At 37.0% G+C, this 25,720-nt stretch overlaps 2 protein-coding genes across 4 annotated transcripts in view; one reads left to right on the plus strand and one right to left on the minus strand.

Annotated features, from left to right (window-relative positions):
- Window positions 1-25,720, plus strand: part of NAV3 (neuron navigator 3) — a 727,630-nt gene that overhangs the window by 514,612 nt on the left and 187,298 nt on the right. For all 3 annotated transcript variants that reach the window (XM_058673421.1, XM_058673422.1, XM_058673423.1), the window contains 3 exons: window positions 1,348-1,420; window positions 4,088-4,268; window positions 25,168-25,236. In XM_058673421.1, coding sequence (XP_058529404.1) covers window positions 1,348-1,420; window positions 4,088-4,268; window positions 25,168-25,236 — 323 coding nt within the window. The remainder of the gene's footprint in view (window positions 1-1,347; window positions 1,421-4,087; window positions 4,269-25,167; window positions 25,237-25,720) is intronic.
- On the minus strand, window positions 23,647-24,572 carry LOC105941698 (embryonic polyadenylate-binding protein 2-like). Its single transcript, XM_058673424.1, has 2 exons — window positions 24,023-24,572; window positions 23,647-23,981 (listed from the first exon to the last, which is right to left on the minus strand). The coding sequence occupies exons 1-2, from the start codon at window positions 24,567-24,569 to the stop codon at window positions 23,659-23,661; spliced, it is 870 nt and encodes a 289-aa protein (XP_058529407.1). The 5' UTR covers window positions 24,570-24,572; the 3' UTR covers window positions 23,647-23,658.

Genomic DNA, 25,720 nt, shown 5'->3' on the forward strand with positions numbered 1-25,720 from the left:
TAATGTGGCCGTTTAGAAAACCAGCCAGTCATCAGAGAACTTCTCTCTGTTCTCTTCCTCACTGTTTGTCTCCCTGCTTTTCAAATCAATCATTTAAAAATGATTAGACAAAAACACCTTGGATGGATATAACAGAATATCCTGTTGACTCATAGGACATTAAGATATCAATTAGAAAAACAAGGTTCATTTGATTCATGTTATATTAAACATGTCCAGCATTATTCTTGTTTTTGGTAGGATAATTTTAGTGAAACTTATTTTGAAGTGATATTAAACCATTTTTTTCCTTCAAAGTAAATGTATGCCTTGGCTTCAACAATTTTAAATAAAAGAACAGCTCCTTGGATGCTATTTTTTTTTTTGCACAAAATTATATTTTATAAGGAATGTAAACAGTCTGTTCATTTTATAAGCACAAATTCTTGAACATTTTTTTTTTGTAAGTAGCATTTTGACCTTCTTATAAAACTAAGCCAGAGAAGAGATTGGTAGAGCTATGTTTTCATGCCCAACATTTGATAGCAATTTAACAAGACAGAAATGAATATCTTGCCAAATTTTTAACTTAAAAATCTCTTATTTACTTTAGGACTTCCAAGATTTATAGAACGCCAAAAAAAAAATAGATAACTTAGAATTAGAACATTTTTGGTCCTCTTGAAAAGATTCTGATAAAAGTCTTTGCTGAGGAACTACTGTGTAACACTGTGAGCAACACTGAGATCAAATTTTTACTTAAGTTACCCTACATGATGTTTTGCCTCCTACGAAGTAATCGCACAAGGATCATTGGCATGGCTCTTTCCAAAGGGCAAAGGCAATGCCCCTGTTAAATCGGGGGTGGGGGAAAGGACAGTTTTAAAAATAAAGATTTAGTATGGTTAAAATAAAAGTCTACTTTTTAAATATGTTTCATCCTTTGTCCATCATATATGTTTAAAACATTCTTAACGATTAATACTGATGTGTCTCATTTACCTACATCCTAACTTCCTAAGGTTTACGCACACAGCAGTCAGCTTATGTGGACGTCTCTGTTGAGACTTCTTTGGAAAGCACAAAATCCAGTTTTATGTTAAGTAGGTGGGCAGCTAATCTGCAAGAATGCCCTTCTTAATCAGGCCTTTATGAATTGTTTCTAAGTACTAAAATGGACAATGAGAGCTTTATCTCCACTCTGTAATTAGCCAAAATAATTCTAGTTAAACTCTGGTAAAGATCTCTAGTATGAGATGAATGTGAAATATTCATTCTTTATCTTTCTTTCCAGTTTCATTCTGACTTGTGTATTTATTTTTTTTAAAATCCTCTTATTTGCCTTTTTCACTGATTTTCATATTGCAGATCGAGAATGTTGATGCCTGCCTTAGTTTTTTAGCAGCCAGAGGAGTAAATGTCCAAGGTTTATCTGCTGAAGGTAAGAAGTATCACTGACATAATTCGCATTAATATTTAAAAGACTTTCATAATGTGAAAAAAGTGATGTTGGAGTACATAGCACCTTAATGAAATAAAGGAATCTGGTATTGTGAACAAAATGATTATTAATGTATAATCTAATTTTTAAGGTTTGTTTTTATTTTAATTTTTAAAATTTTGCTGGGGATATTCTTTGCTTGACAGGGTTTGAAGGGGAAGGAGTCAGTAAAACATTTTTGTTACTGCTACTGTGTTTTCTTTTTTAGATTTTTAAGTAGGTACATAGCTAATTCAATAGTGGAGGATGAGAGATATACAAAAACACAAGTAAAACAGTCTAATACTCCAATGTTACCCAGAAAATTTCCTTAACTGAGTAGTGATTTTCCAAATCTGATAACCTTAAATAAATTACCATTAGCTTTGAAACAACACTAGTCATATTAAGAGCTGTCATTAGGTAAAGGTTTTTAAAGTAATCAAATATTCAAAATACCATCTCTAAAATGAAAATGGAGCAAAATGGATAAAGATTTAACTCATTTTTGCATTTTTGCACCTCATTTTCTTCCATACTCAAAGGTCAGTGAAAATTCACAAAAACTCAAGATGTGTTGGGTGTACTCTGATCAGTTTAAGAGTACTGTGTGGTGTTTGCGATTCTTGGTCCTGTCCTTTGTCATCTGTGATTCTGCTCACCCATCCTTCCTTCCTTCCATCTGTCCAGTTTTCCTTGCGAAGTATTAAATTTACTAAACTATCATAAAAAGCTTTGTGCCTATTCAAAAGATTAATGGCACAACTTCTCCTAATAGATAAAAATGTGTGCTAAAATATATTTTTAGGAAATATTCAGCAAAATTTCAAGTACTGTTCATAAAAATGGCTAAAATTATGAAATGACAAATCCTTTGAAACCTGCTTCATTAACATCTATTATTCAGATATTACTATTTGATTAATATCTAAAAATACTATTGGATATCATTAAATATGTGGGAAAATCTGCTTTTTAGTACAATGAACTTGTTTTGAAAAGCTCCTTATGTCATTAACATTGCTTATGCTATTTTTAAGATTTTATTATTTTGTGATCATTGGAAAAAAACAGAAATTCTGTGCATTTAGAATTATTTACTCTTCTCCATTTTTCCTCTGTGTTAAAACTTACCTTAATTTTAGATTTCATTTGTATTTATATGCTGTGATGCATAGTTAGATTATATTCTTAGTGGCAGAAAATAACTTAGGGTTGAATCTAACTGGTGATTTTGTTATTCAGAATAAAATCCCCCAGGATAACCTTTTGCTTTTTGAACGGCTAATGCTAAGGTAGAAATGCTGCCATTTGTTTATCATATGTCTTTTTTTCATATCAGAAGCTTTATTAATATGCCTATTGATTTTTATTTATCTGTTAAATCTTCAGAAGTGAGTTTCTGAGTTAAACAAACATGTGAAAATTCCCCAAATTTTAAAAGCCTCTATTTAAAGCATCGCTCAGATTTTCAGAAGAAAATTAATGCTTTCTTTTATTAATGAAGCCAACTTTTCTATATTATGGAAACTCTGAGAGATGTCTAGGGGGAAAAGATAATGACTTATAAGTTCCTTTGCATGAGTCATTCATTTTATGGTTTAGGAGATGAGAAAAAAAGCAGCTTGTAAATCCAAATAATTTGCTAATCTTCCTAAACTCTAAAAGGGGATATAAAATCTCAATCCCAGATGAGGATGTATATATTGAAAATGGCGAGTTTTATTTCAAATAGATTCTAGGTTATGTAGCCTGGCTTCTTCAAAGTTTCCTTCTTTGTATTTCCCTGACTCTTAAACTGTGGGTGTAAGTGAAAAAGTTGGGCCTATTTGCAGCCTAATTTTTGAATTTAGTTCTTTTCATTCTATACCAGAAGAACTTACCCCAGCAGCCCCGTTGATCAGAGCTAGGATTTCTGCTTATGTTGACTCAGTTGTGTTACCGAACCTCATCTTGCCTGATCGTGGCTACACATTGTTATATAGCATGAACTGAAAGTAAATAATTGGATCACTGAAAATTGTTATGTTGTACTCTGCTTTTGGAAAGATGTGGATATTCATATACCCTTGAACATATAGACACATGTATTTGGAAGATACATGCATATGTATATTAATGCGGTTGGTGTGTCATTTAGGGAAATGGTGGCTGGTGTACATCCAGTTGTTTTTAATCGGGTGCACCTGTACCCTCAGGGTTTATAAATGCAGGGTAATCGGCATTGAGGTAGCTCTCTTGGTTCATAGCCACTGCTATCTTGGTAACAGCTGTGTGTGCTTTGGGAAGGAAGCAGAGTGTTATCAAATAATACAGGAGAAAACACTGATGCACTTCCTAGAAGCAGCTAACTATAGAAGAATAGGAAATCCATGATCAGCCAAGAGCATCTCTAGAATGAGCTGACTTCATTTTCCATCCCTTCCTTTTCTCACTGGAATTCCAAGTTCTTAGCAAATATTGCATGTTTCAGAAATTCATATCTGTTGAAGTATGTCACTTGGCAAATCAAGTTGTGTTTCTGTCTTCATAGATTTAGGTCAAGAGAATTGCACCTGGAATTTTATGTGCAATAGAAAAAACATTCAGTTTATATGATATTGTTTTATATTTTTCCATTTGATACAGAAATAAGAAATGGAAACTTGAAAGCCATTCTTGGGCTGTTTTTTAGTTTGTCTCGTTACAAACAGCAGCAACACCATCAACAGCAGTACTACCAGTCCCTGGTGGAACTTCAGCAGCGAGTTGCTCCCTCTGCTCAGTCGGAAACCAGTCAGGCCAAAACTCAGCAAGATATGCAGTCCAGGTAAGAAAAGGAAGCAGGGGACTTGCTTGCTTAAAATGTAACTTGTTCTTAACTAATTATCCCTTGTGAGTTTGACAATCCACACTTGTTTTATCAGGGTGATGTGAGTTTTTGACTAATGTGTTACAGTTAAACCCACTTTTTTTTGCTTGGACTAGATTCATCTGTCATCTTCTGGGTGAAATGTTTGTCTGACTCTTGAATATTATTGTTTTCTGTTATAGTGTATGAAATGTGTTTGGTGTCAGTAAGTTGGCATGACTCCTTCCTTCTATAAACTACGTTAGTATTTGGAATGTCTAATGGAATCCTATTCTCCTGTGTGGGTTGTTCATTGGTACTTATTAATTGGTAAAATTGGTATAAAAAATGCTGGGCCTGCTTGCCATAGTATTAGTGTATGAAAGAAATACTATGTTTTTATCTGAGATTGTATGTGTATGTATTTGTAAGTGGCTATGAGTACTCTAAGTATTTTGGTTTGAGCCTTTTGGTGCATGTAGTCACAGCCTGGGATAGAAAACTCCCAAATCAATTACTTCCCTCTTCCATTACTATTGTAATCTAGATTGGGATACTGTGAGTCAGTATTGAACCTGAGAAGAAGTATGAAATATGTAATAAGGGAGTTATAGTGAATAATTAGTTTCATCATTGTAGGGCAAGGATTCACAGTTTAGAATCAGAGGGTTAGCCTCTATACACAGCTAATGTTTCTTCTTTCAGGAAAAAGGTTGAGGGAAGAAATGTAGAAATGCTCTGTATCATTTTTTAAAATATAACCACATACAGAACAAATGTAAGTAATATTTTCCACACTAGAAGCCCAGTGTGAAACCTAACAACACTCATTTTATCTTGAGCTTGTTTTTGGTAATTAACATTAACTCAGAGAATAAAATTCCCAAGTTCATTAATTAACCACTTCCAACTGATATAAACAAATCTAGATTTTGAAAACTCTCAGAAACGATTGTTTCCTAGATTTAGCTTAAGTGATTCAAAGTACAGTAAGTAAAAATACTAGCTGAAGAAAATAAGTGATTCTGTACAAGGCAAATTGACTCGATTTGTAACAAATATCCTTTGTTCCTGCCTTACCTGTCTCAGTTTTGGCATCTGCCTTGTGGAATGTCTTGCCTATAATTTGTCAGTAGTGATGACTGTTTGAAGATATGTGTGTTTGCCCAGACATCCTGTTGAGTCCACAGGGCTGCTTTGAAACTAAACTATTTTTCTATAGTTTATGCAAAGCAATAGATAATAGCCATGATTTTTATGCCAATTGGGTAAGATTGTCTTATTGTTTTCAATGCAAAGTTGTGACAAATATTCTCTTCAGTGGCATCTTTAAGACTAAAGTAGCTTTTCCATAGCTTTTCTTCTAGTAAACTGAATCTGATTAATTTTGAATTGATAAGTTAATAAATATTTACAGAGTACTTGCTTTATTTAAATGTAGTATTGCTGACCTCAAGGAAGAGGAATTAAAAGTCTTAGTTTACAAAGAATGTGTTATGTGTTTTGAAGAATGTTACATTTTATGATCTTTCAGGCATTATTTTTGAGAAATCATTATTTTTGTTGATGTAGATTTGGTATATTGAACTTGATCTGATATGTCTTTCCAATAAAAATAATACATAAATCTTTAAAAATTAAACTTTACTTATTTATTTACAAGGGCTACAAAGAAAGAAGGGAGAGAACAAGAGCCAAGAGAGATAAACAAAAGGACACACACACACACACACACACACACCTTCTATACTCTGCCTTGTGCCCTGATGGTTGTAATACCTAGCCTGGGCCTGGCCAAACCCAGCATCTGGGATCCAAAAGCTTCTTCCATGTCTTCTACTTGGGTGACAGGGGCCCAAGTACCTGGACCTTTTTCTGCTGCTTTTCCCAGGACCTTAGCAAGGAGCTAGATCTAACATGGAACAGCAGACACCAATTAGAATCCCAGTGCTGCAGGCTACAGATCTACCTACTGTACAACAATACTGGCTCCAGTTTCTTTCTTTGTTGTTGTTGGTGGTGGTGATGGTTTTGTTTGTTTGTTTGTTTGAAATGGCTCCAGTCTCACGATATTATTAGCAGGGTATCTATACAATAATGAACAAGCAGATACTTGTTACTTTCCTGTTGAAAAGCCAGTAAGTGGTCTAACCAATCCAGGTTTACTTCCCACCTTAGGAATTGTGCTTCATTGTCTAATTTTGAGCTAATACAACATACTGTGACTTCTTTTTGTTGGTTTAATTGCAGACTGTTAAAAAACACTCAGGCCTAAAGTAATCTGACACAAAAGTGTTAATAAAATATCCAGATTTCCAATTCATTTTTATTGGATAATATTAATAAAGAATTTCTCCTGTCTTGTCAGAATAATTAAATGTTACAAGAGGAAAAATACTGTGGTTCTGAATTGAAGCTAAAAGGGCCTTGGGTCTAAGTGGTTTTAATAAATGGTGTTTAAGGAAAGCCTTTTTTGATATTCATTGATCAGTTTTAAAATTAGAATTGAAATTTTTGCTTCCATCAACTTATCTACTTTAATATAATAGCAGGAACAGAATAAATATGAAGCAGATTCTAAATTTCTTATATCCTTGATGGGAAATATTTGATTATATTTGAAATTCTGAAGACCTATTTAATCATTTATTCAATCTTTAAACTTTGAATGCATTTAATAAAATGTATTAGATTTTATCTTGTTGAGATCTTCGGTAAACCTTAACTGGGTAAGACTTAAGCATCTCATTGCATTAATTACAAAGTGGCCCATTTACATTTGTTTGATATAAAAATCAGATAATTTCTTTCTGTTTTTCTTGTTTCATTTTTATTTGAAAAAGATATATTAAAGACCAGCCAGGTGGGGAAATGTGAGGAATACTTATATGTAAGGTAGCAAAATTTTGCATAAGTGTTGGAGTCATAGTTATTTTCTGTAATTATTGTTTTGAAAATGGAGAAAATCCTTTCTCTTACACTTGAAAGCCAGGCAAACTTGAGTCCTTTAATTTCCAGATCCAGAAAGCTCATCTCCACCAGTATATATATCTGTCATTTAGGATATTTTCTTCATCATACTTTTTCTCATATTGCAGCAATCGGTTATAATCTCAGTTTACATAAGAGGAAGGAAGAAGTTTAATTTCCCTGAAATTGTATAGAGTACATAGCATGTGAAAACAGCTAATAACACCCACTGACTCACCTGAGAATAACTGGCAAAATGTTGGAGAGAAAAATAATGATAAAATGGAAACTATTTCTTCTGTACTGATCTGATTAGAATTGAGATGTTAGGATAACATATATGGTTACAAATAACATATAGTTATTTGTAGTTTTTCTTAAAAGACATGCCTTTAGCCTGATTTTTTTTCCAGGATATTGAGTGACCTTTCATGTTTCATCATATAGTAGGTTACTTTTCCTAACCTGCAAAAAGTGTCCATGAAATCACAAGGATAAATATTTCAGTTATATATTTTGTACAGTTAAAAAGATAAAACTGAGTGTGGAAGGGAAAGTCAGGGATTGCATGGATGATATGGAAATAAAAGGCAATGGTGTTGATAAACATTTCTCAATCTCAAAAGGAGTTCTCTTGGGTCCTGGGGAGACTTGATCTCTGGGGATGATCGTTCGCTCTTCTGTTTTTCATTTTGTAGGAGAGGGTGAAGAATGTGTCCTCTTTCAGTTTAGATGACCTTGTTCCTGGAGGACTCACAAGTAAAACTGCCATATGCTTGGGAACTATTCTCGGAGATATTGTTGTCTTTGCAAGGCCCTCCCCAAGGTTCCATGACCCCACCACACACATTGCTCTTGGATCCCTCTTCCCATTAGGACAGTTGCCTTCCAGGGTTTCTTTTTTCCAGGAAATATCATTTCCTTCTGGGGGATTCACTCAAAACTGGGACGTTTTACAGCATCAGCCTGGGGTTATAAATCTTAAAAAGTATATAAGGAAGTTTAATTTAAGATGACAGGAAGGCTTTGGTAATTTAAGACCTCATGAACCTGGCTTCAATTAGTTCCTTGACTCAGTTCTGTGTTGTGGCCTCTCGTGTGCTCTTTTTAAAGTCAGTGAATCAATTAAACTTTAAATGAAACAAAAAGGAAGAAGGACATTTATGAATCTTTATGAGAAAGCAGGAGCTTTTTTGTTGTTTTGGGGGAAATAATTGAAGAGAATGAAATTATCCTTTAACTGGCAGAATCTGGAAACCAAAAAGCGAGTATAGCATTGAAAGAGTGTGTGCAAATATAGGTATGTAAACATTCTGATTGTGTCCTGTGCTTGTAGTCTATTGTCTAAAAAGCTTACCAACCACTGGTACTTCTTATGCATGTATGAATATTTTTATATATATATGATTCTGTTTATGTTAGTCTACGGAAAACAAAGATTTTAATCCTGGCTGCCAATTCCCAGTGGACTACTGCTGAAATACAAGTTTTCTTAATTCTGATATAGAAATGATGGTTACATTATTTTAATGATATTAGGGAGCAAACATGAAATGATTTATGTATAAATCTATAATTAAACACATCAACAAAATGTGATACCAAAATCAGGTATTTTCAGTATAACATATCACCATATATATTAAATATATTGACTCTAGTAGAATAATAAATGCAAAGTGGGATTCATCCTTTTCACAAATAGTGTTATCATGATTGCCTAGTCCAAGTTTTATTAAATATATAGTAATTATCTGAACTAGTAATTTTCACATGATCAAATCCATAACCAAATAATGTACAATTTTCTATGTCTAGTCTAATTATGCAAAGGTAACTCCTTTAATTATTTTAGGTATTTCTGTTCTCATAGGAATAAATAAAACTTTCACCAATAGTTTTTATTAAACTTTTTGATCAGTATCTTTTGTACAGCCTTATCTAACTTTTAATTGACACAATGAATATTTCTTAAACAGTATGTTCTGAACCATCTACAGGGAAAAAAATTTAGTCTGCTTTTGCTTTGCAAAATCTAGAAAGCTTATTCATGAATTAAAGTGGACAAAAACTTTCTTGAGGCTCTCATTCTGACCATGGAAGATAATGAAAGCATAATTGAAAATAAAATACAAGGCAAATTTATGCCAATTGATGATATAGAAAAAATGAATGAGAAAAGGGGAAAGCAAATGTAAAGGTGTCTTGCACTTTTAAAAAATATTTACTTATTTTTTAATTTGGAAGTCAAAGTTACAGACAGAAGGAGAGAAAGAGAAAAAGTGATCCGCCATTCAGTGCTTCACTCCCAGATGATAACCATGGCCAGAGCTAAGCTGGTCTGAATTTTCTAGCCAAGATCTTCTTCTGGGTCTCCCATGTGAGTGCAGGGCCCAAGGGTTTGAACCATCCTCTTCTACTTTCCCAGACCCATTAGCAGGAAGATGCTTTGGAAGTCAAATAGCCAGGACTTGAACTGGCACCAATATGGGATGCTGGCATGGCAGGCAGAGGCGCCAAAGTGCCTTGCATTAATAATAATGATAATAATAATAATAATAATAATGCATTTGAAAGGTTGAAAGAGGGTGCTGTCATCTGCTGGATTAGTCATCAAATGCCCACAATAGCTAGCTGTGATTTAGTCAAGACTGGAATCTGAGAACTAAGCCCAAGTTTCCTATGTGGGTGACAGTTGCTCAGATAACTTGCAACATCTTTAATACCTCCCGGAGTACACATTTGTAGGAATCTGGAATTTCAGCTGAAGCTGGTATTTAGCCCTAGGCAGTCTATCATAGGAATCATAGGATAGTGATATCCCTAGGAGCATCTTAAGTGGTATCCCAAAAGCCTGCTCCCAGGGGCCATAATTTTGCAAATTTAAGTATCATACCAAGGAGAGTCTTCACTTGTAGAACTTACTGTGTTATTATTTTGGTTTAGAGTGTTTCAGGCTGACAGAGAAATAACTGTTTAGGATTTGAGTGAGGCGCCTGTTTTATTTATTTCAAGAACAGACAATAGATCAGTTGGCCCAGATCTGAGGAAAGGAGATAGAATGAACATAGGGTATAATTCTGAGAAAGACAAGTAAAATATTAGTGTGGGCTTAGTGCCACTATAAAGACTTAGCTTTTCTCCCCTGGAGAGCTAAAAGGTTACTCTGTAATCTGGGGAGGGACAAAAATAGGGATGTAAGTGAGGGGTCAGTCTAGCTGCTGTGTTGAGAGGAGAATGTGGCAAGGAAAAGAGTGACGTCAAAGAGTCATGAAGAAAAGTCAATACATATATTCTCATTGATGAACTGTATACTGAAGACTAGCACATCAGGAAGTAAAGAGATGTCTCAGTAGACATCTCTACACCCTAATAACAGGAAGACTCACAGTGAAACAGTTCAATATCTCTTGACAATATGATACTAGATTTACTGTGAATAGCAGGATGCTAATCTTGTACTTAAATAGCAAAATGTTAAACTTGTAACTGTTACAAAAGGACTATACTATGGTAATAATATGGGGGTATGGTGGAAGGGAAAATTTGGAAGGAGAAAGGAGGACAAGGGAGGGGAAATCCCTACATCTGCAAAATGTATTATGGAAAGTGATAAAAATAATTAAAGAAAAAGAAAACTTGGCTACTGAAGTCAGAGTGAAGAGAAGAAGTTGAAGTACAAATGTTATTTAAAGATTGTATCAACAGAATAAGCAAACTTGCAGTTAAATTGGGAAACAGGAGACTAACATTGCTATTACTAGCTGTTGGTTGTTTCCATTTATTGAAATAGACTATGTGAGGAGCAGGTTTGATTGGGGGAAGATAAGATATTAATTTTTATGCATTTATTTTTTATTTATTTGAAATGCAATGAGAGAGAAAGAGAGAGAGAGAAACTTCCACCTGCTGGTTCACTTCACAAATGGCAACAAGGGGTCAGAGCTGTACCAGTCCAAAGTCAGCAGTCAGGAGCTTCATTTGGGACTCCCACATGGGTTTAGGGACCCAAGCACCCAAGCAATCTGCTGGTACTTTCCTCAAGTGCATTAGCAGGGAACTGGATTTTCAGTAGAACAACTAATGCCCTTGTGGGCTGCCAGCACCACAGTGAGAGGCTTGGCTCAACACACCACAGTGCCAGCCCCAGGATATTAATGGATGACTCAGTTTTGAAATGGCTGGGAGATAGAACTCATGGAAATTATTGAAGAAGCTCTTGATAAAAGCACATCAATGGGGTCATCAGATAAAGATTAGGGTGACAGAATATGTAGTATAGGAACATTACAATAAGCTATGAGGATAGATATGCTTTCTGGCATACATGTCTGGAAAGAAACAATAGTGAGCTGAGTGTTTTGTGGCTTGATTTTCTTTTTTAAAGATTTAGTTATTTTCACTTGAAAGGCAGATTTTCACAGAGAGAAGAAAGACAGAAACCTTCCAGCCACTGGGTTACACCCCAAGTGGCCACCATGGCTGGTGCTGAGGCAGTTCAAAGCAAGCATTCAGAGTTTCTTCCTGCATCTCTCACACAGGGGCCCAAGGACTTGTGCCGTCCTCTGCAGCCTTCCCAGGTCACAAGCAGGGAGATGGATCCAAAGCAGAGCTGCTGGGACTTGAACTGGTGGTTGCCCATATTGGATGTCTGTTGTGCCACTGTGCCAGCCCCTGTAACTATCAGATCTTTGTCTTTAAAAAAGACTCAAGATATCTAATTTGTGATTTATTCATTGAATACCTTTTACAAGACATTTTGATGTCCTTTTTTTTACCTTTTCCTGAGCACCAGAAACTGGGATCTAGTTACATATATTTAGATTTTACTGTTTAGGGGGCTCCCTTTTCTCAGAGCCTTGCTTATTTTGCTTGCAGTTTCAAGCCTTATGAAGTGAGTATAGATGAATATGTTTTCTATTAACAGTACATTGCAGAGTTGTAACTTATTATGTAGAATGCACCGGTCTAAAAGGTCATTATTCTGGGCCCGGCGGCGTGGCCTAGCGGCTAAAGTCCTCGCCTTGAAAGCTCCGGGATCCCATATGGGCGCCAGTTCTAATCCCGGCAGCTCCACTTCCCATCCAGCTCCCTGCTTGTGGCCTGGGAAAGCAGTTGAGGACGGCCCAAGGCTTTGGGACCCTGCACCCGCATGGGAGACCCGGCAGAGGTTCCTGGTCCCGGCATCGGATCGGCGCGCACTGGCCCATTGCGGCTCACTTGGGGAGTGAAACATCGGATGGAAGATCTTCCTCTCTGTCTCTCCTCCTCTCTGTATATCCGGCTTTCCAATAATACTAAAATCTTTAAAAAAAAAAAAGGTCATTATTCTAATATATACATTGAAATATTTCTGTAGTTAGATCAATGTAGAAAATCAAATTATAAGCAAAAGATGACTGGTGGATATGGAATTGTATTTAGGGGACTTAAATATTTCAGCTTCTGAACATTTAATCTTTCATCAAAGATGCATCTTTGTTGTGAAACACATTTATAACGTTTCCCTCTTCGTATTGCTTGTGCTGTCGGTCCAGAGCATCCCTGATGCTTTTGCCTTCCTCAATGCCATTTCAGTCTCATAAGATAAAAGCATCTGTCTCACCTTCTGTCTATTTATCTGTCATACTTGCCTTCCTGCTAACAATGAAGCACACATCAGCCCAAAGCTCATTGCCAAAGAGACCTTGGCAGTCACTTAATACTGTGACAGTGGTTGTGATGATGATTTCATATGCATTTCAGTAAAATGAGAATGGACTGTTATAAGGACTCTGTATTTTTTCATATACTACATATTTTAAAGACATTCATTTGTTTAACAGTTTTAAATGTGATAACTAAATGCTGTGTTCACAAACATGTACTGAAAAAAGATTGCTATCCTATTTTGTGCAGGCTACAAAGCTTTCTCAGTTTTTGGCAGTCATAAATAATTTCATCGTTAACTGCTTGGGGTAATTTTTGCCTGTCTTAATTTGAATTTTCAGTGTGACAGGAGTAATTTTTCTACAAGTATTCATGATTTAAATTTCTAAAGGTAGTTGTATTAAAATGGAATTTTGAAATGGAGCTCTGAATTTACTGAGATGTAACTTAACTCCATACTGGAAATTGTAAGTGGAAAACAATCCATGGGAAAAAAATAGTGTCTTTACTTCTATGTATAAGTAAAAGCTTACCGGAAGATCTAATTTATGGTAAGACTGTGTGAGAAATAGGAGCCTGCGTTCCTGAGTTTTCCCTTCTCGTAAAGTTGGACATTCCTAAAAGAACAAGACCCACTTTGATGTTGTCATTTCTTAGTGAGGCATCTCCCTCTTCAGTTAATGCCCCGAAGACTCACAAAAACAGACCATGTAGGTGGCCTTATTAACAGTCTGTAGAAATCATGTTATGGCTGAGGTTATTATACATTTTAATGCCATGTTTCACTAATGAGATAAGTTATCATAGTAACCTGTGTCAAAGGCAATTGGGATGGTACTTCAGTCATCCAGCTACTAAAAAGAAACATGTGTGCAGAAAAGCTGTTTCTGACTCACTTATGCTTTGGGCAGTAACTGTTTCAGTGAAGTCTTAGCAACATTTAAGGATAGGCACAAAGTACAATATCACATAAGCTGAACTATATATAGTTGTCAGACTTGTTACATTGTTTTGAATTTCCATCGTTTTGAAATACAAAAGATGTATTTGCAGGAGTGGCCAAATGCTTAAAACTGTTAACCTTTCACTTATGTTGTAGCTATTCGGAGAAATCCTACAGAAGAGGAACTCTTTATAGTGAATGGAGAATTTAGTTTCAGAAATCATTAAATCTTAATTGCAATATGTGGTTACATTTTAACTATGAGCAATTGTAGGATGTATAGTATAAATCTATTCATTGAAAGCAGTGCAACTAATTGGACACAAGAAGTATCATTTTAAAAAATGAAGTTTTATAGCTAATTTCATGTATAATTTGGAACTTTTCTGTACAGGAAACTGAAGCAAAAATTGGCTGCAAGATTTACCAAATTTGAAGGGAAAAATGACACTAACAATATATACTTTCTTCCAAAACCAGAAAAAATTTAGTCATTTTAAGAACACTCATCTGCTGAAATTATAAAGGCAGAATAACAGATACTAATATAGGAAATAAGGTGCAACAGTATCTCTCATTAAGTGCAAACTGCTTTCACTAACAAACTCTCATCAACTTAGGGGAACAATGTTGAGACCACCCAACATTCCGATTGTCAATTTTCAGCTTGTACTTGAATCACAGGGAGGGGCTTAGTAGCTGGTCCACCCACAGTTTTGTTGAAGTCATTTCCTTTGTTCCTTTCCCAGCTTTTCCCTCATTGCCCTTTCCCTTTTTAATGAAGTGTTACTTATTTTTCATTTTATTTTAAATACATACCAACACAGAGAGGAACGAAAACCCTCTACTCACTGTTTAGTTCTCCAGAAGCACGTAATAGCAGTTCCTGGACCAATCCAAGTTTGCAGGGACTGGCAAACTTGACTCATTTCCTGTTGTTTCCCAGGCACATTAGCCAGAAGCTGGATCAGGGCAGAGGAACTTGATTCTAAGAACTTGTAAATAGGGGACTCAGCGGTCAAGAATAACTATCTGTACCACACACAGACACCTCTTCTTTACTGCTGTCTTTTTTTTCTAATTGAGCATCATTCACCTTTGTGGAGTTCAGTGCAACATTTCAACACATGTGCAAAGTGCAATCTGATTGAATCAGGCAATCACCATCTCTACGTCGCTGCTGTTCCTCCATATTTGGCCTCTACCAGCCTTTCTGCCCAAGTTCTTTATAATATATTATATCTTTCTGATCTGAAGATGTCCCACTATGCTATGGAACACTAGGACGTATACTGTTTATAAAAGCTCCCATCTAATTTTCCTGTGTGTGTAGTCATAAGGTTTTGGTGGTATTGATTCTGAAATTGTGTCCTTTTTAATTTTCTTGAGGGATATCTTGAACATCTTGAAATTTGTTTTAATTGAGTTGATTTCAAAAATTTCAGTACAAGCGAAAAGATTTCCTTCTATCTGCAGCTTTTTTACAAAACAGGAAAATAATTTTTTAAAAGATTTGTTTATTTTTGCTAGAAAGGTAGATTTACAGAGAGGAGGAAAGATGGAGAGAAAGAGCATCCATCCACTGGTTCACTCCCCAAATAGCCACAAATGCCAGAGCTGAGGTGAACCAAGGCCAAGAGCCAGAGCTTCCTCCTGTCACCACATGTGTGCCAGGGCCCAAGGACTTGAGCCACCCTCTACTGCTTTCCTAGGTCATAAGCAGGGAGCTGGGTTAGAAGTGGAGCTGGGACATGAACGGTCACCCACATGAGTTGCCAGCACTTTATGGTGGAGGATCAGCCTGTTGAGCCATGGCACTGACCCTGAAAAATGATTCTTGTTAACCTAGAATGCTAGTTGAAGGACACTTTGAGAGTAAATGAGTTTTTCTGAGCCAAAGTGAAGATCGGTATTGAGAAAACATGCGTTTTGATTGTGCAGAACAGGTATTCTAAGATGATACTAAGTGATCCGAGTAGACTGACAGCAACAACAACGAAACAAAGGAGGGATTACATGTTTCTAGTTGTAATGATAGTTGGTTACCAAGAATAGCACATGATACAAACTGTGTGTTGCTTTCTTCCTGTAGTACATTTCAGGCGCAACAGTGAGAAACAGGCTTGTGCACTTAACTTGCTTTAGGGAATATACATTTCACTCTGATAAATTTGCTATTCAGGTGATGTCAGCTAGTTGGCTAGGATTAACCGATACTTTCAGGCCATGGCTTGGTGACCAGGGTCCACAGTCTCATTCTTCCCTTGGGGTTGTGAGCTTGGATATTATCAGGTTTTACATTCCTTTCTTATTATGTAAGATGTTAATAACAGAGGAAGCTGGTGAAGGGGATAGAGGAACTATTTGAAACATCCTTGCAACTCTACTGGAAATTTAAAATTCTTTCTAAATTTTTCAAAGCTCACCAATGAAATAGTGTACTACAACCAACCTCAGACTTTAAACTTTAATTAAAGAAAAACTTTACAATATTTAGTGATTTTTTCTAAAAATCTTTAGCACAGGACCCTTAAAACATTTTAAATTATAGTGTATCTTGTGCAATCTGTTTCCTACATTTTTGAAAGAGATTATTTCTGCTTTTCCAAAACAATGCATTTTGCAGAATAAATAAAATTGAAAGTTAAAAATTGTTCACTAAAATACAAACCCCTAAATTTTCTTCAAATTTTGTGTTGGCCAATGAACAAATGTCTGTCATTAGCCATATTTTTCTCAGTGCTTTACTATTGTGAATACTGAATAGTTTACTGTTACAGCGATTTGTGCATGAATTTCCATTTCCTTGATGTGTTGATAAATCTCCATTTATGTGATACATTGTGAAGATAAATTAGTGAAAAATAAGAATGATTTTAGGTTGATTTTTAAAATGCATAATTTATAGATGAAAAATTATAAAATATATGTAATACAAAAGATTGCCTTTATGGAAAATATAGTTTATTCAACTGTGTATTTACACATCTGTTTTTAAAATTACTGGTTTGTTCCTGATTCTAGGTTATGATGAGCTGACCACTGTCTAATTGTGTAGAATGAGAGCATACCATATGCTTAATGAATAGGCAACATTAGTACTGGTAACCTTTGTAAAGGATTTGTTTATTTATAAGTAGAGAGGCAGAGAGGCAGGCAGCTATTTTCCACTTAGTATTACACTCCTTGAGTGGCCGCAACCAGAGCCGGAGCTGGATGAAGCCAAAGCCAGATCCCGATGGTTTCCAGGTCTCTCAGGCAGTTATCAGGAACTCAGGGGCTTGAGCCAATAGCTTGTATTTCCCGGTGAGATGGGGTTTTGGTTGTTGTTGTTATTGTTTTTCCCACAATAGAAGAAAAAACTAGAGTAACTCATAGCTTAGGGATCCATGTTAGGGTAGACATGTGAAGGGGCAAATAAAAAGTATGCCTGCTCTCTATCAGTCTGTTTATTTATTTATTTTTGCAGGTTTTGAAATGTAGCTTATTTGCTACCAACCTAACTTGAACTTATTTTCCCATTGAGGACTGCTTCATCTTCTAGAATATCTTATCCTTATCTTTGATAAATCATATAACTCCTAAATCATAAAACAACATTAAGTATTGAATTTAAGACACTTTTTGGATATATATTGAGTTGAGTGTTGAATGTGTTTTGTTATTGGGATTGTTTCTGATTATTCTTTACAGAGCTACATCCTGTCGGAATTTGTCTTGTATATTTTAGGTAGCAGGGAAAGTGAACACTGTCCAGGGGAACATGAAAGAGGAAAACATTTACTCTATAAACCATGATTCCAACTTAGGGAGCAAGAGCACAATGTAACAGAGTTCATGAAATCTTAGAAAGTTAACTTCAAATTTCAGCTCCAATTTATAAGATGCATAACTTGTTTATGAGTTAATAGAGAACTTATATACAATTTGCATATGTGACACCTAGTTTCATATTTGTGAGTCAAGTATATAGTTTCATTTTTCGCAAGAATTTTGTGAAGAATAAAAAGGAATATTAATGTTAGTTACTATTTCTTCATAAAAGTAATGAAGACCAGTGTTGTTCCAATCTCTAGTTTAACGTTATTTCTGATATTTTTTTCCCTTGAAATAATCTCTGTTATTTAGGAAGTGGAAATAAAAGTGTCAAGCTTGATATTAGCACCAAGTTAATGCCAACAAACTAATCAATCAGTTATTCAGTTGTTGAATATATGCTTACCCCATGATAGTGACAATGTAAAATTGTGTATCACTTGGCCCAGTGCAATAGCCTAGTAACTAAATATTTCTTGCATGTGCTGAAATTCTATATGGGTGCTGGTTCATGTCCTGGACGCTCCACTTCTCATCCAGCTCCCTGCTTGTGCCTTGACAAAGCAGCTGAGGACGGCCCAAAGCCTTGGGACCCTGAACCCATGTGGGAGACCCAGAAGAGGCTCTTGGGTTTTGATTGGCTCAGCTCTGGCCATTGCAACCACTTGGGGGGAGTGAACCAGCCAAGGAAAGATCTCTCTGTTCTGTCTATCCTTCTCTCTGTAATTCTGGCTTGCCAATATAAATAAAACAAATCTTAAAACATGTGCATCATCTAATTGCTGGTTTGAAAAATAGCACAGTTATTTGAGGAGGTGCACATTTAACCTGATCATTTACCTTGCGATCTCCACAGAGTTTCTAAGAGATATCAAGTAGATATTTAGAAAATGATATTAAAATTCAGTTGAGATTGGAATCTAAAATGCAGAATTTCTTATCAAAGTGACCAAAGAGTAGATTAGCTGGCATCTTAGATTTTGACTTTTGAAAATGTTTATGGTCACAGCTTAAGCCTTTGGAGGTGGGATCTGTGAGCCTGTGTTTGGAAAAGAGGGAGAACTAGAGATGTGCTGCTGTGTCGGAAACGCTGGAAGATGAGCTCTCTGGTGGGGGGCTTTGACTTCCAGAGCAGCAGTGGGAAGCAAGATGAACACTAAGAAAATGTGCGCATCGAGGTATTCAGTTATATCATTTGGCTTACACACTATAGGTTTTCTTTCCTTAACACAACATTTGTGGATGTTTTGTAGGTGTATAGCTCCTCCGGTTTTGTCATGCATAGGAGTCAGTCGTAAGAGATTCCTGCTAAATACAGATTCTAGGGTCTGATGTCATTCTTTTGAGATTTATTTATATGTGTTGTCAAAACTGGATCTGCATACTGATACACAGAAAACCAGTCGCTGATACCTGGTGGTGGATGAAGTAGATAATTAGTGCAAAAGGTAGAGCGAAGACTGGATGCCTGTAACTTAATTCCTGAATATTCCAAGGAATTAGGGATGAAGGTGTGTTGTTCTTTTATTTTTTTCCTACTGAAGGAGAAGAAAGAAAAAAAAACTGTATTTAGAATCAGTATTTCTCTCAGTATTAAAAAATCACTATTCAAAGTGCCTGTAGTCATATATCTAAGTTTCTTAAATACCCCTTCAGATTTCAACACAGACAGCTATTATTACAATGAAGTTAAACTGAAATTTTCAGCATTGCAGGCAATGACTGGAGAAAATTATCTTACTAAATATATTAAATGTGCAAAGCTTCATTTAGCTGCCTGGAACTCTTTTATAAAGAACTTATAGAAAGTGATCTATGTTAAGAATACAATTGCAATAATGGCAAACTACCCTGATGTTCTTTTTGAGAGGAGCATGTATACTTAGAATATTAAGTAGTATTTTGGAATAAAAAATGTAAGTAAAGAAAAAGAAAGAGATATCTAAGTAGAATTATGTGTTCACTCCTAGGCTAGAATTAAGCCTCAAAAAAAAAAAAAAGTGGATGTTTCACACCCTTTCGAGAAGCACAGTTGTGCCTCGTACCATTGCCACCCACAACTAGAACAGTTAGGGAGGAAACTGAGTGAAGAGGATGTTCCTCTTCCGGCACTAAGACACCATCACAGACACCTGACTACTGCTAGAAAGTGGTGAAGGTTTGTATAGATTGAAGGCTGCGAGGTGTGTGATTAGCTTGTGTCCAAGTTCCTAGCTGGACAGTGTTGATTATGACATTGCTTTGGTCAGTAGTGACATGCTCTTTAGAAAATTTATGATGTCCAAGAGAGCTTCAGTCTGCCTGGAAACCACACGAGGGCAGCAGCTGCCTTTTGCCTTAACCTGGAATTCTGCTCTGTAACATACCAGTACAGGATTGATCATCAATGTTTTTAGCTGTGAAAGATGAAAATGACTCCTTGAGTTTTGTGATCAGAAACTTGTTGGTTCCAATGAATCACTGGCTCAAGTCAGTGAATTATTTTTCATTAAGGAGTTTGGTTTCATTTGAAATACAGAATTACTGAGAGAAAATAAGATCTTGCATCCACCAGTTTACAAGTGGTTGCAATGTCCTGGACTGGGACAGGCCTAAAGTAGGAGCCAGAAACTCCATCCAGGTCTCATATGTGAATGGCAGGGACCCAAGTACTTGTGCCATTTTCCACTGCTTTCCCAGGTGTGTTAGCTGGGAGCTGGATTGGAAGCAGAACGGCAATGCTGCAGTGGAAGCTCATATGAGATGTTGCTATCGTAGCCAGTAATTACCAATAGCCTCAAAAGGTCCATGTTTTTTTTTTTTTTTTAATTTTTAGCAGTTACTTTATTTCTAAGCAGTAGGGATTTTACCAGGTTTCATTTTTTATATTTTCTGTGTGTTCCAAGTTCTCCATAATGAGCATTTTTATAATCAGAAATATAATACGCTGTTAAAAATTATCATCCCACATTTTTTACATTACTAATGTATAGGTGAATACATTTGAGGCTGCAACATTATTTTTCTTTTTTTTTTTTTTTAATTATTTATTGTTTAACTTCAGTAATTACATTGTATTATGTGACACAATTACATAGATACTTGGGTTCTCCCCACCCCTCCCCAAACCCTCCCACCATGGTGGATTCCTCCACCTTGTTGCATAACCACAGCTCAAGTTCAGTTGAGATTTCCCCATTGCAAGCGTATACCAAACATAGAGTCCAGCATCTTATTGTCCCGTCAAGTTCAACGGCTTCTTAGGTATACCCTCTCTGGTCTGAAGACAGAGCCAGCAGAGCATCATCCCAGTCAATTGAAAGCTCCAACATACCATCAGCAAAAATTTACATCATTATGGAATTAATTGACATAGTAATGAGTAACCAATATGTTAAAAGTAAATGCGGGTTCCCAGCCACCTTCTGTGACCACCTCACCTATACTTCAATTTTAGTTTATACACAACATACAACATTCAAAACATAACATGTCATACTTAACATCATATCATCTTAAATTAAGGCAAACATGTGGTATTTAACCTTTTGGGATTGGCTCATTTCCCTTAGCATTGTGGTTTCCAGTTTGGCCCATTTGGCCACAAAGAACAAGTCCCAAATGATGCCACTGTTGGTTTCAGATGATATTTTGGGAGGAAATTTTATTTGTAACGAATAGATGTTACTGTTCATATGGGAATTTACAAGGAAGCTGGAATAGGAAGTTCTGGCAGTTTGGATCCTGCTGTAATTTGAACACCAGATGAATTCCATATTATAAGCCAAATGACTATATATAGTTTTCTTTGCTTCCTTGTTCAGGAAAATACAATGCATCCCCGTGATGTCCCACTTGATCGGAAAGATGATCCGATAACTGCTTTAGTATCTGACACAGTGAGGCTCAGAACATTTCCTTCTTTTGTGTTGTATTTCTTGCTTTTTCTTGGCTACCTGTGAACATAAAAGTTTACTGAGTTGTTAACATCTCAGAAAAAGGATTTGCAAACTTCATTTCAGATGTCTGAAAACCCTCTGTTTAGTGGTTCCTCTGACTGTTTAAGACCACTTGTCACAGAGCTGTATCTACATATAGCCTTTGTTTACTAATAGAGTAAAAATTAGCTGTGTTTTCTTACCTGCTTTGTTATCAGTCTGCTACAAATTTGAAACCTGAGAAATTGTATATAAGCACCGTGGGCAAAATATTTTTCTGCTGGCTAGGGAGACGGAAACAAGGAAATAAAAATAAATAAAGGAAGCTTTAAAAAAAAAAAAAAGCAAAGACTTTGAGTCAGACCAAAAGTGATACAGGAGGTGCTACGCACTGAAGAGTATAAAACAGATAAAGTAGAAGAAGGGACAATGGTATTGAGACAGGATTTGACATTTATGTCACTGTAGAACCTGTGACGTTGAAACCAATGCCATAACTTCATTTTGAGATACCAATTGCCTTTTCAGCTGAGGATAAAGAAATAGTGAGATGTAACAGTGTCATTAACAGGGACACAAAAGAAAATTGGCAATAAAACCATAATTAGAACTTATATTTAGCAAATGTCTTACTTGATTAAACACACATACATACACACACAGTTTTTGAACATAAATTGTTACAGAATATTAAAGTTCACTTCCCAAGTGGCTGCAATGGCAAGCACTGAACCTATCTGAAGCTAGGACCCAGGAGCTTCTTTTAGGACCTCCACGCAGGTGCAGGGTCCCAGGGCTTTGGGCTGTCCTTGACTACTTTCGTAGGCCACCAGCAGGGAGTTGGATGGGAAGGGGGCAGCAGTGACACAAACTGGCACCTGTATGGGATCCCAGTACATGCATGGCTAGGACTTTAGCCACTATGTTTCCATGTCAGGCCCTTAGCTTCATATTTTAAGGAATTTTTTTTTTACTTATTCGGACATTTCTTTTCCCATCTGTAATAATAGAGATAAACAGATTCAGTTTGGGTCCTTGCTATTGTAATATTTCATTCTGAAGAATAAGCTAGGTACTTAGTAGACCATACAAAATCCTCTGGGCCAAAAGTGTTGTGGGAAGTTTTGGGTGCTTTTGTTTTAAATTTATTTTTTAATTTGATATATTATTCCATTGAGACATTTTTTTTTGTTTCCCACGTACTCTCTAATATTGTTGATACTGAGAAAACTTGATCTGTGTGGCCAGTTATGTTAATATCCATTGTGGCTAGAATATGAAATGCATTATATGCAAATTACAACATATATTAAAGCATGCCAAACGTGAAAAGGAAATGCTCAGTGAACCTGAAAATTTTATCTGTATCAGGACGTACCCTTCTTTAGCCAGGCAGTTCTAGAGACCAGCATGCTCCCACCACAGATGAGCTCAGTGGAGTAAGAATTAATCTAGAACACTTATCATTACCCCAAGCAACCTTTTCCTTGGTGAAAACACTGTCCATTTGGGAGCCAAGCAATGAAATCAGTTGCCTTGAGGTTCCCAGCCTCCTTCCGTGCCCGCCCATGCCGATGTTCCTGTGTTCTTGGCGACCGTGTGTGCACATCAAGTGGGTTTTTGTGGAGGGATCACAATCCACCTGAAGACTTCACTCATATCAGCCCTTTCCATCTCCGCATGTATGAACAAGCCCTGGGACTACAGAGTCTAGCTATTTCAGAACAATCATTGTAGAATCACTAGTAACTCGAAAGTCAGTTAAACATGGTATACAAGTTTTCATTTGGTTTATAAATTACTACTCTTCAAAACTGTGCTTAATTTTTCCTTATGTCTTTAAACAGATATTTTAATATTAAAAGTCATTGCCAGACATTTTTTATCAGTACTTTTTTTTGAAGTTTTGAAATTCATTTTTTTTTTTTTTGCTTTTAAAAGATACTCAAGTTTAATAGTTGCACATTCCTGCCAAGACATACACTTATGTTTCTCTTTAAAATGGATTCATTCCAGGGCTCGCTGACCCCAGGGCCCAGTGGAGACCTGTACTCTGGCTGCGCCCTGTGGGGCCTCATGGACTGTCCTCCAGCTGGGCGCCAGGGGGCAGCAGAGGCTCTGGCCGCATCACCCGCTGCCACCCGCCCTGTGGCAGTAAGCTGTTCCCGCTGTAGAAGTTGGGGCGCCTCAGTATGGCGAGAACCGTGGCAATGCTCTCCCCGGCCCCGGTTCTGCCCTCGGGGTCTGAAGCGAGGCCTGCCCAGGAGGCTGCTGTGGCAGAAGGGAAACGCTGCCCTGGAGCTGTGGTGCTGCCGCAGGACCCCGCGGTCAGTGGAGCTGATTCTTGGGAAGTTGGTCCTTTTGGGCAGTACCTTAAGCGTCCAGCCCCACGGCAGCCTGGGCAGAACGCTCGCTGGCAAACTCTATGTAGCCGTAGCCCTTGGGGTGTCTGGAGAACTTGTCGCACAGGATGGTGACACGCTGGATCTCGCCGCAGTGGTTGAAGTAGGCCTCCAGCTCCTCGGCAGTACCCCCATAGTCCACATTGCCCACGTAGATGGACCTGTGGTCAGCCTCCACTTTGTCCTTGGGGGTCCTGGGTAAGGAGCAGCCGGAGGTCTCGGAGCTGAGCAGCTGGCTGGCCTGTGTATCCTCCTCCTGGCCAGCCTCGCCTCTGGCTCCGGGTGCCTCTGGCGCCTCCTCAGCCTGCTCCATGGCCCACAGCTTTAGCTGGATGGCCTCCAGCTCCTGGTCAGGCACCGGGCACTGGGCCAGGTGTTCCGGCTCCAGCAGGGCCAGCAGCAGGCCGGCATCGTCCTCCGTGTCCTCCTCCTGCTCCTTCCCGTGCCCAGCGTCAGCCCCCACTGGGGTCTTCTCAGTCCTGCCCCAGGCCCCCCAGCCCTGAGCCTTGGGGTCCGAGGAGACCACCTGGAGCCAGGTCTCAGAGGGCGGCGGGAAGAGCTTGCGGCTCAGAAAGGGCCACATGGTGCTCACCTCTGAAAACCATTTTAATTTCAGTTGTACATAGATTTTTCTTTAGATAAAATATCTTTTGGTGCTTATCTGCTTATAAGATTCTACCCAGTACTAGATTCCAAATATACCTCAAAGGGAACAGTCAGGTTTTCATATTATATTAATAAAATGAATTACAAGTTTGCTAAAAATCTAATGATTCTCAGATTCTTCCTTTCATTTTTTTCTTAAGAATGTGATCTCTTTTATATATGAAACGTAAATTTATCTTAATTTTTCAGTTATTTTGCAGAAGTGAATCTCCTAAAAGATGAAGTATTATTTTGAAAAGATACTAATGATACAACACAGTCATATTTTCAGATTCAGTGGTGACACAGTTTCTAACAAGGGATGTGCTGTATAGTTCATTGTGCATTCATAATTAAAGATCATGATGTATATGTTACATTGCCATGATTTTCTAATTAATTTGTTCTTTATACATGTTCTTTATGCATGTGTTTCAATTGCATTTCATTAACTCATAGTTTTCTTATAAGTTTGTGTTTTCTTTCCATGTTCAAAGAATCTCTTTAATTCAATTTCTCTGTTTCTCCTCATACAGTCTGGCAGCCAGATATGCAACTCATTCTAATCACAGTGGAATTGCATCCAGTCAAAAAAAGCCTACTAGGTCAGTTAACATCTCTGATTTATTACTTATTAGTAATATTCTAGTAAATGACCAGTGATATTTTGTCTTCACACTCTACCAAAGCACACTCCTGGTGAATTAGTTCAAGCAGATTTCCATACACATATGAAGGAAAAGCGTATTTGTGCTATCTAACTCAATTACTTTTGACTTCTATTTTTTTAAATTCAGACATGATGTTTTATCAGCTAAAATCTGGGTTCTAGGTTTAGAGAAAGCCAATAAATGTACACCATTCTGTCCAGATCCCAGCATCTGGAGCTTGTAGAACAATATTTCTCTTTGAGATATATGTACCCTGTTCCACATACTAAAGCACAGTTCAGAAACATTTGCAGATTTTGCTGAGGGGAAAGCTAGGTACCAGGTTAGCCTGGACTATTTCGTTTGTCTATAAATTTCAATATCTACTTCTTTATATCACATGCGTTTTAAAGATGGAAAACAAATGAAACATAATGTG

The sequence above is a fragment of the Ochotona princeps genome, chromosome 15 (genome assembly GCF_030435755.1).
Source record: "Ochotona princeps isolate mOchPri1 chromosome 15, mOchPri1.hap1, whole genome shotgun sequence".
Lineage (NCBI taxonomy): Eukaryota > Metazoa > Chordata > Mammalia > Lagomorpha > Ochotonidae > Ochotona > Ochotona princeps.